The sequence below is a fragment of the Toxorhynchites rutilus genome, chromosome 1 (assembly GCF_029784135.1).
Source record: "Toxorhynchites rutilus septentrionalis strain SRP chromosome 1, ASM2978413v1, whole genome shotgun sequence".
NCBI lineage: Eukaryota > Metazoa > Arthropoda > Insecta > Diptera > Culicidae > Toxorhynchites > Toxorhynchites rutilus.
In genome coordinates, this window is record NC_073744.1 from 90,027,094 (window position 1) to 90,044,886 (window position 17,793).

The window sequence follows — 17,793 nt, forward strand, 5'->3', positions numbered from 1 at the left end:
CGGGCGCATACAATATTGGATACGGAAATATCCTACTGATGGGGAAGAATAATCTTCTGAAGCTATCCTGTTAATTGCGATTGATTGAAAAACCACAAAACCAAATGTATTTGATCACAGTGTTACATGGAAAGAAAACATTCAAATAAACTCTTTAACATGAATATATTTTGAAAATTCCCAAAGGAACTGGCAGATTATTTTCAGTAACGATTAGATATTTCCACATTTTCCTCGATACTGGAAGCCCACCAGTGGTTAATGCCAACTCGATAACCACCTGTTAATAGCACTTGATTGAAACATATTTGGTCACAGTGTTACATGGATAGAAAACATTCAATTAAACTCTTTCACATGAATATATTTTGAAAATTCCCAAAGGAACTGGCAGATTATTTTCAGTAACGATTAGTTATTTCCACATTTTCCTCGATACTGGAAGCCCACCAGTGGTTAATACCAACTCGATAACCACCTGTTAATAGCACTTGATTGAAACATATTTGGTCACAGTGTTACATGGATAGAAAACATTCAATTAAACTCTTTCACATGAATATATTTTGAAAATTCCCAGAGGAACTGGCAGATTATTTTCAGTAACGATTAGTTATTTCCACATTTTCCTCGATACTGGAAGCCCACCAGTGGTTAATGCCAACTCGATAACCACCTGTTAATAGCACTTGATTGAAACATATTTGGTCACAGTGTAACATGGATAGAAAACATTCAATTAAACTCTTTCACATGAATATATTTTGAAAATTCCCAAAGGAATTGGCAGATTATTTTCAGTAACGATTAGATATTTCCACATTTTCCTCGATACTGGAAGCCCACCAGTGGTTAATGCCAACTCGATAAACACCTGTTAATAGCCGCGCGTGTATGTGTGTGTAGCGATGTCTTCCCAGGGAATCGTTTGTGGCATCACTCTCCTCCTGATAGATTCCCTTCTGGCCTAGGGTGCACAAACAGGCTCTTGGTGACACCGTTCATCCGCGCTTTCATGATAAATAAAGAGCTTCACCGCAACAGCGACAACATGCTCCAATCGCTGTTCAATTAGAAGTGAGTGGATTTCCGAGCGCCGCTCGCTTATATACCGATTGGTGATTTCAATAGCCTGTTTTGAAAGCAATTTTAAGACTATTGAAACAAGTTTTTGGATCAAAAAGTAACAAGTATATAACGCGTAGACATTTTATCTTTCGAATGAAGTGTTTATCATACCATTTCGTTCAGTTGTTTAGGAGCTATTAACGCTCAAAATCTCGGTCTCCGGCGTAACGCTTTCGTTTTCGAAACTTTGATTTTACACCCCGGTATAGAAATGAAAGACGTAGTCCTACGTCAAAATTGATGTTTTTGGGTGAAATAAATGGGATCGAGATCGACACCTTGTCTGGCTAATTACTGATTACTGAGAGCTTATTAAACCCCATAGCTCCCGCTGCTGATGCAGTATTAGGATTGCGGAGCGAATGATTCGGATTCTGGTCTAGAAATCTCAGCCAGAACGATTATATACGTATTGAAAGGATATTTCACGTTGTTCGTGTCTGGCCACTTCAAAAGCCAGACAGTTTTGAAGATCAAGCAGGTGATGGACAAATTTCTGCTCCTTGTCCGGAGTAAACACGAGAGGTTTGATTGCAGCTTGTGAGCATCCACGGGAGATGTGCTAACTGGAAAAAATCGGGGGGTGTCGGTTTTACCCATAGTTTTGGTTTCATCCTGATTTCCCCTACTCTGGGGTTGACCAACCTGATATGACTACCTTGCTCGGTGAGCTCCTGCTCTTGTTCTCCATCGGATTTGATGCCAGTTCGTGGTTCATCCATCTTTTCCATAAATAATTTTCCTATAAACATAAGCCTCAATTATGTTGAGCTTGTCGCCGTCGATTACAATATTACTACCAAGAAGCCCTCTGTTGCGTTCAAAACCTTTCTTTAGTTTTAGGCGCATTGATCGCCCGATTGAGGCCCAAGCATCCCTGCTTCGTGTTTCAGTCGGATATAGACATCCGAAAACTCAGCCACCGTCGTATTGAAACGCACTCTTCCCACATTGAATAGTAGATTGAAGAGTACCATTGCTTTGTCAAAGTTTTTTTACAATACTCAAACTATTCCGAAAAATCACATCAGACAGTACACCGTATGCAGATGATGTTCTATGATTTCTTATGCACACGGTTTGCTCACGTAGGATATTGCGAATTCGTCCCGGAGCTGAGAGAATTTTCACAAACGACCTATATTGATTTTAACTAGCAACGGTATTTTCGAGCAAACAAAAAAACTTTAATTTCTAATGATCGCCCGATGGAATTTAGATTTTCGACCATTCAACCCATACCTAAGCATAATTTCAAACTCACTCACGAATCCTGCGTACCCCTAGTGTTGCAGAGGGCAGAGTGAAAGATCTGCATCCTGCGCGGCAGCTCGCTTTGGCCTTAACCGAGGCCCAGGTCGGATTCGCGTCGACTTCCTTGACTTCCTTGTTGAGGCTGCGTCGCCACGAGTCCCTGGGTTTGCCTATGTTGCGATGTCTTACCGGATTCCAATCCAGCGCTTGTTTGCAAACTTCGTTCCCGCCCTTTTCGTAGTGTGTGACCGACCCACTTCCACTAGCGTTCTCGAATCTCAGTTGATTTCGGCTTCTGGTAACACCGACGATGGAGCTCGACGTTCGAAAGCCAGTTGTGAAGCCACCAGGCACGAATTATGTACCGCAGGCATTGGTTGACGAAGACCTGCAGCTTCTGGGTGTTCTCCGCTGATTCACACCACTTCTCGCTGGTGTACAACAGCACGAATTTCACGTTTGAATTGAAGATTCGGATTTTGGTGCAAAAACTTATCTGGTTGGATTTCCACACATTTCGTTAACTCGCAAAAGCAACACTCGCCTTCTTGATCCGTGTACGTATGTCGATCTTGGAACCGCCATCCGACGCTATCTGGCTGCCAAGATATTGAAAGCTTCCTACGTTCTCCACTACTTACTACGCTACTGTATGTTGTGTCGATTGTTTATATCCAATGATTTGGTCTTGTTGACGTTGTTTTTGAGACCTACCGCAGAGCGTTCGGCAAGGTCATACAGCTTACTCTGCATATCGGAGTACAGTTGTGCTAGTAGTATAATGTCATCAGTCAGCTCGAAGTCGTTCAAATGCTCCATAGTAACAGGCTGCCAAAGCAGCCCACGGTTCGTTACGTGGTCAATTGTATACACCATGATCTCGTCAATTACGATGAAGAACAGTAGCGATGATAGTATACATCCTTGTTTCACACCGGCAACTACCCGGATCGGGTTGGACAAGGCTTCGTTATGCAGGACTCTGCACGTGAAAGCCTCGCTTCGATGAGGTTAACGATTTTATCTGGGACTCCTTTTCGTCTCAAGGAGTCCCACAGATTTTCCTGATTTACTGTCCGGACGTGTCTTCGCGTTGAAGTCGCCGGTGTAGATCTTGATGTCACCATTTGGAACCTTATCCACGATGGCATTCAATTGACTGTAAAAGTTCTCCTTGTCCTGTAGCTCGGCAGTATCGGTTGGCGCATAACATTGGATCATGGTTAGGTTCCGAACCCGTGTTCTGAATCTGGCAATGATGTTCCTCTCGTTGATAGGTTCCCACTTGATAAGCGCAGCCTGTGCTTGGGCGCGATTTTGTAGAGCCCACTACGCATCCCACCTGCTGCTTTTCCGGAAGTGCTTATTACACCCGAGGGTGCTATTCACACTAAACCCCCATATCTAGGGGTACTTTTCGCCATTCGCAACCCACGGATCCGCCTGGTTCCATGAAGCTTGGATCCTGCGTTTTGGGATATGATCACTACGACGCCGGCAGCTCAAAGAAAAAGTTATTAATACTTTAATGAAGATTAATTTTATAATTCAACAAGTATTGATACAGACAAACTTTGGTGTATTTTACATATGTGAACTAAATCAAGACATACTAAGATTTGTACTTGTCGGTTCCGAAAATAATGCGCTGATGTCATGTATTTTTTTTTAATTTTCATTCAAGTTGCCTTATTTTTCGTAAGGTAGGCATGTTATTTAACTTTTATGCTCATAACCTGCTCATAACTTCTGCAAACAGCATCCTCGAACCATTTTTGCGCCTGAGGATAGTCAGCTGACTATGGGGAAATTCCCCTCTGTATTCAGTTGGAAATGACTTTTGGCTTCTTCACGCAGTTTCTCCGCCAAAACGGCTAAACAGTCAGTCGGGCGTATAGTCGTTTTCCACCTCTACGACTCGACTATCTCATTTCAATCTTCCCCGTCAAATTATTTTCATTGCATTTTGAAGTGACTTCCTCCAAAACGAATTCGTTCCTCTCTCTCTCATGAACCACGTATGCATGTATCGATGTTTGAGTTCAACGTGGTTTGACATACGCTAGATTTTTTGTATCGTACACGAAAATTACTCGAACGTTTAAAATAGCGTGCATTGTGTGTGCGCTATTTTACACGCTATTTACTAATGCTAACGCGAGAACCTTTATAGCATGCCTGATAACTGTCTAAGTTCGTTGATTCGAGTTCACGATGGGTAGACAATAAACAGTTCATTAACGGTGTAACTACCTTTTTGCATCAGAAATCAAGTTTTTGTTCCTTTTTATATGGACGTACAAATAAGATTGCGTACACGGGTAACAATTTCGTTCCTAGGGGGGTAGGAATGTGGATTGAAGTTAGTTGAATGAAGAGGCACATTTGTATTCATTAATCGTGTCAGTTAGAATAAACACTGACTAGACTAGTTCATCAGTCACTCTCACTCTCATCACTCTCAAAGCTAGTCAATTCATTTTCTAGTCAATACAAATTATGTTGACGGCGAACGCCGAAATGGTGCTAGTCGAAGCGAAGTGACTGAGGGAATAGTCTATATTCATTTTTCATCTTCGAAGATTTCGGGCCCTGTAGAGGATACATACCATGCAAGACAAGAATTTGTGCGTATTGCATACATTCAGGACTTTTTTATAATTCTTCATACATGCTGGAGTAAAAAGCACTCATTGCATACGTTCTTGAAAACTATGTTATTTTGAATCGTGCCAGATAATACATTCGGATAGAATCCATTCGAAACGAGAATTGGGTGTAGTGGGATCTCCTAAACCTCTACGGATAACCTCAGCGATGGTGTTATTGTGGGACAACAGAGTGGACCGTAAGAACACACTAGACAACCCAACAGGCCAGCGGAATTTCTGATACGATTTCGAATTACGTGATTGTGTCAAAGGGAAATACGAAAAACGTTTTAACTCGCGAGACAATTTACATTAATGCATCTTTATTCGGGGGTATTATGTGCAGACTAACATTGAATACAATCTGTTCTCTGTACGTTTCATTTTCTCTTCATAATGTTGCCGGCATTGCGGTATAGATTGACGGCGTTAACATAAATTTGCCCCCACTTTATTGTAGTTATCGTGTTTATTTTTTTTTTGAACTCATTCCAACCATCATCAATTCGTTGAAAAATGATACTTAATTCGTATCAGCGGTGCAATATTTCAACCAATCGAATACCACGCACATCTATTTTCGAAAGGATCTATCCTAAATTTAAAAAAATAATTTTATACAAACCTATTTTTCGATTTTGTAGATCCAAGGCAATCATCATGCGATGCATGTTGAGTAATTAGGCCGCAATTGCTAACGACGGTATTGCGAAGGAAAGTGAAACTTTAAAGCTAGAAACATGAGTACTTTTTCACTGCCACGGGTATTTGCCCGGGAAAGGCAAAATAGTGACCATTTTTGTTTTCTCAAATTTGGTTCACTACGATTGTCCAAATCGTTCCGTTCCGAGAAACGATCCAAATCCGTAGCACGAACAGATAGTGTATATGGTCGGGCAAAAAGTCAGCCAGCAAATGGTATGTACAATTTATTGCCAGTACCTGTGGTTAACCGTTGCGGTAATCTCATGCGAAACCAGTTCCGGGGTGTACGAAAAGATGTTATGGAACGCCAAGCAACCATGATGGTCCACTCAATGACTGTAATTAATGGTTCCAAATTTTCTCACCTTCTCGTCAGTTCTATCACCTTACTTATTATATATTCTGCATCATTGTAACAGATCGAGGAGCTCTATGAGGAGATTTTGTTCGAAATCCTCAATAACATTGGCTGTGAGAACGAAGAATTGTGCGAGGAAAGTCTCATCCACTATGTTCAGGAAGCATTTAAAATATCGAATGAAACACATGAGCAAATCCTGGAAGCAGCACGAAGCAAGGAACCGCCGGAGATATGTCTGAACGTGGAAGTAATCGAGGCTAAGGAGCTTGAACCGAAAGACTCAAATGGCCTTTCAGACCCCTTCGTGACAATGTTCATCGCTTCAAATCCAACGCATCGATACAATACCTCGGTTAAATCGGCAACGCTCGATCCTCTTTGGGAGGAACATTTTTCACTGTAGGATTTCCCTCGTATCTACATTTTCTCATATAAACTGTTGAATGAAATATATTTCGCAGGCCGATTGATGAAAATGCAAACGATGCTAACCTGATTGTAGAGGTGTGGGATTTCGACCCGGCGGAGACGGTTAAGGAGAAGATGAACAAAGTTTTCGACGTGAAAGGTGTTCGAGGACTGAGAAAGCTTATGAAGGAAATAGCGGTCACTGCATCAACTGGCAAGCACGACAATGAGCTGATTGGACGTGCCAGCATACCGTTGAAGGTAAGACATTGAAAATGATTCGTAAATGTTTATAACGGGTCTTCTATTATCCTTTTCTACGGCCATGGAAACTAGGCAACGAATCGACTCCAACTTCAGTGAACATAATCCTTACATGAGTTATAACACGTATTTACCTTTGAAAAAAAAATCTATTGAATCAGTTGAAAAAAATGGTGGCAATATAGTTGCCACGGCCCATTAACCCCAAAAACACTGCCTTGTAAATTCACTTGCCTTTGGTTATGCAAAAATCAAAACAATATTTCTAAGGGTGGGTTTAGACTAGTGATATATTCACGTAAAGAAATATGATGAGATTTATAGAAATCGCATCAACCGTTTACACTAGCGTGAACTTCTATAATGAATAAATTCATATTTTCGGTGCATTTATTCACCTGAAGTAGAACTGCATCCAACATTAGTGATATCTCACCAGTGATGATGATGATGATGTTGGATTAAAGAGGCTTTAAACTTTTCAGTTCATTCGCCTCTAACGCCAGTGAGAAATTCACAAGCGTTTACATATGCTGAATTTATTCAAGTTATATATACCTCGAATAAGTGTATCATATTTATTCTCACCCGTTTACACCTATTTTCACGTGAATAAATCCATCTATAGCTATAGATCGCCCTAATGTAAACCCGCCATAATGCAACGATACCGATTATTTTAGCGTTTCACAATATTTCTAGTGCAGCGAAAACTCCTGTTTTTTTATAGAGTTTCAAAGAAAAATTAAAATTTGAATTTTTCATCAAATACACCATTTTTTTATATTGAAAAAATGCATGATCTTATACAGTAGATCCTAAATAGTACGTTTATAGTGAAAAACATTTCAACTTGTTGAATTTTCAATGAATTTAAACAGCGTTTTCTGCCGACGATCTAAAATCGTGGTTTTGTTGGATTAATATCGTACAAAAAATTGAAGTATTTCCAGATACCTTTAGAAGCTTTTGGCTAAGTAAAGTGTTGAAATAATATTCCAAGTGCAGTGAAAAAAATATTTTTTGTTGGAGGCAATATACTCATTTAGCATGAGCATCATCATGATGATTTTGTGATGAGAATCATCATTTTCTTCTAGAGTCCACTGAGAGAAGTTTCAGCGCTTCATATGGTCAAATGGCTTTATTTTTTTAATCGATTTGATCTTTTAAGGATGTAGATCTTTTTGCAAAATACGCCATAATGAGGTTCGTGAGAAGTCCAATTCATAAGAACGCCGTGTGACTGATTTGGAAAATTTCGGATGGATTTACTTGCGGCTGCGATACTTTCGTTGTCCCTCGCTGGTACGGTAACATCCAACAGCAAAAATCTAGACTCAAATTGGTCACTAAACTATGCACAGCCTGCCGCCTGGGACGAATATTACGGCCGGAAATTGGAGTAAGTGCTCTTAAAGTTGCAACCATCGACTCCGAATTTCGGTAGTAATTTTCAATGATTATTAAGGGTTGCTCGTTCGTGTACATCACCATAATAAAAATGTTTTAAAGGTTCGTTAACACGAAGACACAAAGGGGTCATCCATTATGATAAAAAAGTTTTAAGGAAATGTCTTTCATAACGTTTGAGAGGTATTTTCAAGAAAATGCCTGTAGAACAAAGTAGAGATGAGCAAACCGTTCATGAACTGCTCAAAAGAACTAGTTCACCAAAAAGAGCACACGAACGGTCGTTCATTTTTACTGGGCAACAGTTCATATTAACTTTGTACACAGTTCAGAACGAGCTGTGTACGATGACCACTGGCGGGACTGTGTATGCAGTTCAGAACGAACTGACCGCTGGCTGAACTATGCATACAGTTCAGATAAACTGTATACGGTGATCGGTGTATGAGAGGAAGGCGAACGAACTTAAGTGCCCACCTCTTTTGTTAAACAAAGCCCGCCAACCAGGCAGGGCCACCGTACCTCAGAATTGACGAATATATGCTTGCCAAGAGGCGCCTCTTGCTGCTGCTTGGACCAAAGCTATTTGGCATGATCCTCGCCGCGTTGATGGCTTTTGCCGCCTTCCCGCATGCATAGGCGACGTGCTGGTCGAAGTTTAGCCCGTCGTCGATCATAACTCCGAGGTATTTCACTTCGATGTTGTCTGTGAAGCTCACGACCTCCACACCTTTGGGTAACTTCAGCCTAAGTACACCGTCGTACATCGTGTTTCAAAGCGTTAGACCTTGTGGAACTCCCGCCGAGATGTTCTTCAGTATCTGACCCCTGTCTGTGTTGTATACTTGGATCCGATTCAGGAAGTAACTCCTCAGTATCCCGTACGGGTAGCCAAGGATAACCTCCCAGCTGGCACTATTGTATGCGTTCTTTACATCGATCAAAATCACCGCGCAGTAACGATCACCTCTTCGTTTTTGTTTAAGCGAGACCTGAGCTTTCCCGATAACTGTTCGAATAGCGTCCACTGTCGACTTTCCTTTCTGGAACCCGAACTGCATTTTCGACAAACCATTATCACCCTCCGTGCATTTCACCAGTTTGTTGAGAATGACCCTCTCCAAGAGCTTTCCTAAAGTATCCAGCAAACAAATAGGCCTATACGATGCTGGATCTCCAGGTGGCTTTCCTGGTTTCGGAAGGAGCACCAACTTTTGGATCTTCTATTTCGCAGGGAAGAGACTGTCATCCAGGCATTTCTGCAGCACCATCCTGAACATGTCGGGGAAAGCACGGATCGCCGATTTCAAGACCTCGTTGGGGATTCCGTCGGGACCGGGTGCTTTTTTCACCTTTAAACGTTTTGCCACCGCGATGAATTCTTTGTTGGTGACTTGTGCGTTCTCGGTTTCTTCCTCACCGTACAGTTTGGGTGGCACGTCAGTGAGTCGTGTTGCGGAAAGAGTCCATTCATGATGACCTGTAGTTTTTCCAGACATAATTCCATGGGAGTCGTTGAACCACGGAGTTTCGACATCACAATTCAATATGCTCCACCCCAAGGATTTCCGTCGACGTTTCGACACTGCTCCCTATAGCAGTTTGATTTGCTTCTACGTATCTCCAATTTCAAGACGGCTCACTCAGCAAAAACTCGTCGTCTATAGAAATTTCGTCATAGAAACATTCTCAGTTTGCAGTCAAATGCTAATAACATGTCTTCTTCTTCTTCTTCAATGGCACTAACGTTCCTAGAGGAACTTCGCCGTCTCAACGTAGTATTACTTGCGTCATTTTTATTAGTACTTAGTTGAGATTTCTATGCCAAATAACACGCCTTGAATGCATTCTGAGTGGCAAGCTCTAGAATACGCGTGATCACAGTGCAAGTCGGAGGAAATTTCTTTGACGAAAAATTCCCCCGACCAGAACGGGAATCGAACCCGAACCCCCGGCATGTTAGTTATGACGCTAACCACTCGGCCACGGGAGCTAATAACATGTACCAAGCTTGAATTGATTCAAAAATTTCAACTACTCCTTTGGATAATTCTGATCGCTTTTGTAACTCCGGACGGAAATGATAAATGCACTCCAACATTCCTGCCTTTTTTCTATCCCCGTTGTTAATCCGGGTCCGGAAAGTTTTTCGCCTAGCTAGCTCATCTTGAGACTAATTCTCCTATTAGCAGCAAATTCGTAATCGTTAGATTTTAATTGAGCCTTTTGAATGGCCTTCTCGATTTGATTGTTCATTTTAGCAGTAAGGAAAATTTACAGTGCATTGAGTCTGGTCACAACGTTATTCAGAGATAATTCTTTGATTTTCAAATAGTTCTGTGCAAGATCTACTTCATGTAGTGCATCAGCGTGCAGCGTGAAATAATAAATTACTGGATGGAGGTACGACTTGACATAGTACTCAAGCACTCGAAAGATTGCACAAAACTTTTTTTTTTTTTTTTTTTTTTCTCTATTATAGTGATTTTCAGCTCATTTCGGCTGGTTCGTCACTTTTACTTCCATTTTTGGAAGAATGTCGGGAGTGAGAATTGAACTCGTGATCTCTGCGTGAGAGGTATGGATGTTACCACTACGCCAGATCGCCTCCTCATTGCACAAAACTTCGATGGCCGTGAACACCTCATCGAAGCTCGCAAAAATTTGTTTCGCAGTATCATAATGAACATTCCATTGAGTTTGCGACAACTTTTTTACCGTTACATCTATATGGCTCAGAGGCACATTCCAGAAACGAATTGAAACTACTAAAAACGTGTAAAACGTGTAAACAGCTCTAACAGTTCCGAAAGATGTCACACACTGTGAATTTTCAGTGAAAACATGTGAACATAAGTTCAAAAAGTGGTCTACATCCTTGAATAAAATATTGAAGTTATTTTCGATACTTGAGCGTGGTCGTGGGTGTCACCCTCAGTGGGGTGTTATCACCCGGAGCGGCCCCCTCACCCCCCGTACACTACGCCACTGATCATGTGAATCTCGCTCCCAACATGCATCTACAGACTTCCCACCTCGCTGTTTCCGTCTCGCTATTTCTGTGCGCACATCCCGTCTCGCTCGTTTTTGACGTAGGATTACGTATGTCGGGAACATATTGTAAATATAAATCACTTTCTCTAGCATTCCGTACAGGTACGCGTACTTGATATCAAATGTCTAACCTGCAACTTCTGGTATCCGGCTATGGTAAGAAAACGACGAAATGTAGACTGCTGAACAACAAGAACTCGTAGTCCCAACCGGAGCGTTGGCCAAATAATTGGTCTAAGCCTGGTTTTGGAACGATCGACATTTCCGGCTGCATTCAAATTTTCCTTATAAATCCATTTGCAGTCTATGACATTGAAACCATCCGGAGGATCTCCAAGTGTTGTTGAAAATGAGAGATTTGCATTTTTGTATCCCTTTCATCCAGTCATTTTTCTCTTTGCGCGTCGTAGTTTCTTGTAGCCTTCTCATGTCTGAGTACGTAATTGTTAAATCTCGCTGATAATCACCCTTATCCCGGAAGGGTGCGAATCGGGTTCGAAATTAGCACAATGTTACACTCTGTAATCCGACCGAGATCGAGATGAAATTCCTGAACTAGTTCGGGCTCCGGAATATGGGTGAATATAACTTCGACTTTCGACGTTCGACTTCCGCTCCATTCAACTGGTCCCCTTCGGGCTCAGCTGACTCTTCATATCCAAATTCTCTTCGTCCTTTTTCCGGCTTCTTATCAGGCTTCGGTGACTCCTCTGTCGATTCTCCCATACTCCGTTCATCGGAATACGTCGGCATTCTCTTGTCCAAGCTCACGTCTTCCACAAACTTAGCATCCCGACTCATGGCAATGCGTTCGGTTTCCTTTTCATGGAATCGGTAAGCTTTAGTTGGTTAGAATATGTTCCCGCTTCTCGGCGGATTCGGCATCGGTTGACACCACTTTTCGAACAGCGAAGGTCCAATTGACCGTGACGGCACACTATTTTGAATGTATGTGGCTTTATTTTATTATTTATATATATTTTTTTTATTTTTTTACAGTCTATTCCAGCATCAGGTTTGGTGATGTGGTACAACCTGGATAAAAAGAATAAACTTAAGCGCCAAGGGACCATAAGGATAAGACTGAACTTTAGTTCACAGAAAAACAACCAGGTGGCAGCACAAGAGCACCGACATTTGTTGAGAATACTTCTCCTGCACGAGCTTGAAACCTCCAAGGTAGCACAGTACTGGTGGTCGGGTAAATTTACTCCACAGGGTGAGTCTGTGCTGACTCAGCACTCTGCCCAAAGTAGTCTGCCGGCAACTGCGGTTGCATTTATCCAGTGGTCTGTGTACAGTGCCATTCACCTAGATCACCATCTGGCATTCAGTTTATTCGATTCGCTGTTGGAGAAAATCATACGGCCTATACAAACGAAATCGGCCTCGGACGAAGAGCTGAAACTATTCTGGGAGGCCACAAAAAAGCTGCTTCCTTCACTCTTTTCGGTGATTCGTAAATTGCGCAAAAAGACTGCTGGTGATAAGATGGTGATCAAAATGTTGACTGATGTGCTGAATATCCTTGCCAAGATATCAATGCTGACGCCGCCCGATGAGACAGACCTTTTTCCAGTTCAACAATATGCCTGGATTCGGCGGGCGAACGGCAATGAACCGAGCTGGGACATTCGAGAGGCGTTGAATAGCGCCGTTGTGTCTGGAGCCGAGAATTGGCTGAATGGCATAAAAGAATGTCATTTCACACAATCCGGATTAGATGAGGATCGTTTACAGAATTTAATCAAAATAATCCAACTGGTACGATCCGATATTCAACGTTCCATTGAATACTACGATAAACTTTTCCAAGAGTAAGTAACAGTCTGAAGAATACAATTATTCGTCTAACGTAAAATTTTCATCGTTCCAGGATTGTTCGCTTCCAGTATACCAAAGAGTTATATATTACTTACGAGTTAAAGTTGGCAGAACTGATTAAACCTACCGTGGAAGAAATTTGTCGCAGTTTGAAACGGATTGATATCCCGGAAGCAAGCGGAAATGGATTTATTGAGTTCGAAGACATAAATATGGGCACGACTCTATTCGAGTTGTACCTTGTCTTGAAACGATTTTCCACCCTCGGGCCGGCTCTGAGTCCTGGAGAATCCAACTTCGCAATTGACGAATATCATCGATGGTTCACGGGAGGGGTGACACATTGGTTGGATATTTCAGTCTACAAAGCATTGACCAGAATTCACAAAGCTATCGAGCTGGACAAACTACATCCAGTGGATGAAACAGTAAAATATTCTTCCTCGGCCGTAGACACTCTTGCGATATTCTACCAAATTAAGATATTTTGGCAACAACTCGCTTGGCCCGATATAGAGGGAGCTTACATTTTCGTTGCTAAAATTGTTGATGTAAGTTAATGTTGTTTTTGCATTGATTTCGCTTTATAATTCTGTGATTACAGGACATCTGCCGATGCTGTGTTTTCTATGCCGATCGCATGTCCACACGGGTTGAAAATCTTGGAGTGGTCGAACATATTTACGAGAAAAAATTCGAAGTTACACAAGAATGGTGCCTTGCAATCAACAATATCGACTACATTCGACAAAGTTTGAAGCCTTTTGCGTCTGAACTGGGAGTAGATGACATAATTGCGAAACTGGGCGATGTCCAAAGCCCCATCGAAGCAGAGCGTTGTGCCGAAACACTACGGGCTGTGCTCGAAAATGCCATTGATACTGAACGAAACAAAATTTTAGACTTGGTAGAAAAGTTGGCCAAGAAAATGGCTCCCGCCATGCGAAGATTTTTGGTGGAAGGAGCCGAACTACTACAACAGGACTCAAATTCGATGGATCGTCTGATGATGTATATGGAGGAATCGCTGGCAATGCTGAATAGTGAGCTCAATGAGACGAACTTTGAGCGTGTGCTAGACGCAATTTGGAGTGAACTAACAACCATATTATATGATCTCATTCAGAGTAATCTTGACGTAAGTACTGCGATCGATGCTGAATTTGATAGTTTTATTGTTATTTTTGTTATAATCGAAAAAATAACTTGGTGATTCTTGTACCGCGGGACCTTGAACTTACACTGGGACAATATCATTATACGTAACGCGCACGGTTACAAATAATAAAAAACAAACTTTATTGACGACATGACTAAACGATACATTTTACGATAGGCGATCAACAATTGACTCGATCCACAACAATAACAAAGGTAAACAACAACCAATGACAACCACATTAAAATACATGTATGCGAATCTCCAGCATCGCTCAGTGACAGACATGCTGTCGTGTGCGAGCCCTGCGGTCTACGCTGCGTCGGATGAACATAGGGCCTGATCACGAACGTCACTTCACGGTGAAAACGAAGTGAATTGTAGACAACCTTATTACGGCTGTCACCGTGTGTGTAGAATCCAGATGAGTTCATCCGTCGTGACAACTTTGATGAATTCGGTGTTATTATGAATACCACGATACTGTCATGTCACGGAGAAAAACAGGTATATTTGTCACTTGTGTTTTAGATGGTGAAAGCTAGTCACGCGGAATGGAGTAAGTTTAATTTCGTATTTATTTAGCTTTATGCTAACATTTAGAATATTGTCTTGTCTTGTTTAAGAAACAAAAGATAAACAAACAGCAATTCACCCGCCTAATGGCCTTTTTAGAACGAAATTCTGACGTATCCAGAGGACGTAAATTTGTTTATTTGGATTCGATAAATGCGCTATGGGATGTAATTGAGGACTAAAAATGTAGCTCCCGTAGACCGATTGAAACATGGCGAAGGTCTATTTCCGATTGTCCTGAATGAACAAAAATTTTTTGTTTCTATTTTTAGGATTAGACTAAGAGAGAGTTGCAACACAATAAAATGGCAATGGAGGTCACTGGCCCAAATACGTTCATTATCATTGTATATGTATAATATTGATTTGTTTGATATAAAATAATAACTGTAAAGTTTTTCCAACACTGCAGAGCTAGTTTTTGTAATTCAAATATTCACAATTGGCGGACCAGAATCGAGACGATAGTTATAACTTTTTACGTTATAGATATTTTCAACGGTATTGTTTTGAAGACATACTTTGAATGAAAGAATATTAAAAAAAGGGCTGACCAGTTTCTGTTTAATTAATTAAATCAAACCTTATGTCCCGTGTATCAAATTACACGAGAATGGGAAGGATAAGAGGATTAAACTTCAGAATCCCATAAGGGAGTAGCTCAGATTATACTGAACGTGAGGTGGATAAATTCGGGTTTGTTCTGAGATATAGAAGATATTATTATTCATCAGAATTGTAGAATCGGTTCATAAAAAATGATTCTAAATATTTCTCACTATTCAAACGAGTAAGACAGAGCTAAGTACAAGAATATGCGAGATTTCGATTATTAAACATAATAGTCATGTTTTATCTCTAGCGTAAAATTACATTCCTATATGTTCAACAACTACATTATTCCCGAGCAACCAAGTATTCCTCCCCATCTTTGAGCCAGCATTTTATTCAGCAAACTAATCATCGAGGTATAATCGCAAACTTGTATTCTAAAACATACGATTAATTAAATGGAATATTATCTCATACGCTGTATTGATTTTACCTGCATAAAGTTCAAACGTCCGAAATTATGCAACCGACACAACGTTCAAACACCCGACATTATGCAACCAACATGTCTCTTATAAACGGGAATGAACACTTTTCACTTTCACACTTTCACTTTCACAATGATGATAGACACAAAAGGATTAAGTGAGGTGTACGTGACGTGCCAGCGTACGTGGCAGTGATGTTCGTGATCAGGCCCAAAGTATCCGAAACGCGGCAAAATAGAGTTGTCCACAACAGTGATTATGATTATTCTTTTCCACCCATTAGAAACGTCGTCCGCCAGCTTTCTTCGCCAATTTACGCGATACGCTGCACATAATGGTGGCCAACTTCAAAACCACCCGAAATCAAGAATCGGAGCATGCGTCCGATAAAGAAACACTGGTGCACATCGAGCGATTGCTGCAGCTACATGGTTACGAAACAACCGATCTCATTCATCAGTATTACATCGATAGACTACAAGAACAGGAAGCCCAGGACGACAGCGAGTATGGAGTGCTAGCGGTTCAGTGCTTCTTCAAAGATAACATCCTTGAGCTAGAAATCATGAACGCGCGTAACCTCAAACCGATGGACTCGAATGGATCGTGCGACTCGTTTGTGAGAGTGCATTTCATTCCGGAGGAACGATTCGTGGGTGTTATTAAACCGCGTACGCAAAGTCACTCAAAGACGTTATTTCCGCTGTACGATGAAAAATTTATCATGTAAGCACATTGTGATTCATCGTGTATTTATTGCATAACAAGTGGATTATTTACAGCTCGTTTACACCGGAACAGCGTGCCGTGAAGGATGCAATCATTCTCTTCAGTGTAAAAGACAAGGATTTGTTTGGAATGTCCAATCAATACTTAGCCGAATGTTACTTAAGCTTTAACGATATCGCTAACATTGCTAGTGAAACCGGCAAAATTGAACAGAAGCATTTGAAGCTCACCCGTCCTACTCGTTTAGGTTTGTATTATTCAAACAGTTTTTTTTAGGAAACCCTATTGAAACTTAATTTTTCGTTTTATTTTCAACAGATACAGACAGTATCCGGGCACTAGAATATCGTCAGGGGGATAAACAAGCGAGGGATTTTATCAAGAAACTAAGACAGAAAATGGGACAGTAGAACATTGCTTGACATTTGCTGCAATAGGATTTTTATGAACCTCATTTAGTCTTTCATATAACAGAGCTGTTGTTTATATTTTTATGCTTTTTTAAAATCCATTTAATAAATGCCTCAAATTGTTTTAATTTCCTTTTTTCAAACATTTGACCGTAATAATTCAAACATATTACATCCCCAAACCTTTACAAAGCAAATACCGTTCTGAATTATATTTCGGACACTTTGTAATAACAATGCCCGATGATCTATATCCTCCGAAACGGCTCGAACGATTTTCAAGAAATTATGCACAAAAAATTGGTAGGCATGAGAATAAGACGTAAACTATATATGATACCGCTAGGGTACCAATTACCGTATGTTTAATACCAATTAGGGTGGCCCTATGCAAAAAAAATTAAATAATTTTGATTTCTATTTTTTCTCAAATTTGGCATAAAACTATATATAACCTCAAAGGTTCACCCCCATCTCCTGTTTTTAATCGATATTTTATTATTTTGGTATAAATTATATTCAAATAATCGACCCGTAGTTTGTTTTTCAAAGAGAGCGAATTTATTTACGTTGTTTAATGACATATGGCGCTAAGTTCACTTCATTGAACATTCATCCTAACATGCGTCAATAACCTTAATTCGGCTGAAGCCATGCGTATTGCCAGCGAGCTGGAAGACTTTTTGAATAAACATAATGAATTATTGAAATCCTTCATATCATACATGCTCGGTTTGCAAGGTGACGATCACGTTATTTTCATACATTCTTATCAATGTATACATTCAATGCGTATGTCGTTGAATACATTGCTGGA

The 17,793-nt window shown here is 40.8% G+C and overlaps 1 protein-coding gene across 10 annotated transcripts in view; it reads left to right on the forward strand.

Moving 5' to 3' along the window:
- The window catches only part of LOC129763178 (protein unc-13 homolog 4B), a 126,432-nt gene extending 109,328 nt beyond the window's left edge, over window positions 1-17,104 (forward strand). For 8 of the 10 annotated variants that reach the window (XM_055761991.1, XM_055761989.1, XM_055761990.1 and 5 more), the window contains 8 exons: window positions 6,158-6,498; window positions 6,561-6,768; window positions 12,238-13,055; window positions 13,115-13,613; window positions 13,667-14,200; window positions 16,121-16,563; window positions 16,620-16,813; window positions 16,885-17,104. In XM_055761991.1, coding sequence (XP_055617966.1) covers window positions 6,158-6,498; window positions 6,561-6,768; window positions 12,238-13,055; window positions 13,115-13,613; window positions 13,667-14,200; window positions 16,121-16,563; window positions 16,620-16,813; window positions 16,885-16,976 — 3,129 coding nt within the window. In that variant the 3' untranslated portion in view covers window positions 16,977-17,104. Of the gene's footprint in view, window positions 1-5,677; window positions 6,077-6,157; window positions 6,499-6,560; window positions 6,769-12,237; window positions 13,056-13,114; window positions 13,614-13,666; window positions 14,201-16,120; window positions 16,564-16,619; window positions 16,814-16,884 lie in introns of all 10 variants that reach the window. The other 2 variants (XM_055761999.1, XM_055761998.1) reach the window with 1 other exon arrangement.
- Window positions 17,105-17,793: the final 689 nt, after the last annotated feature.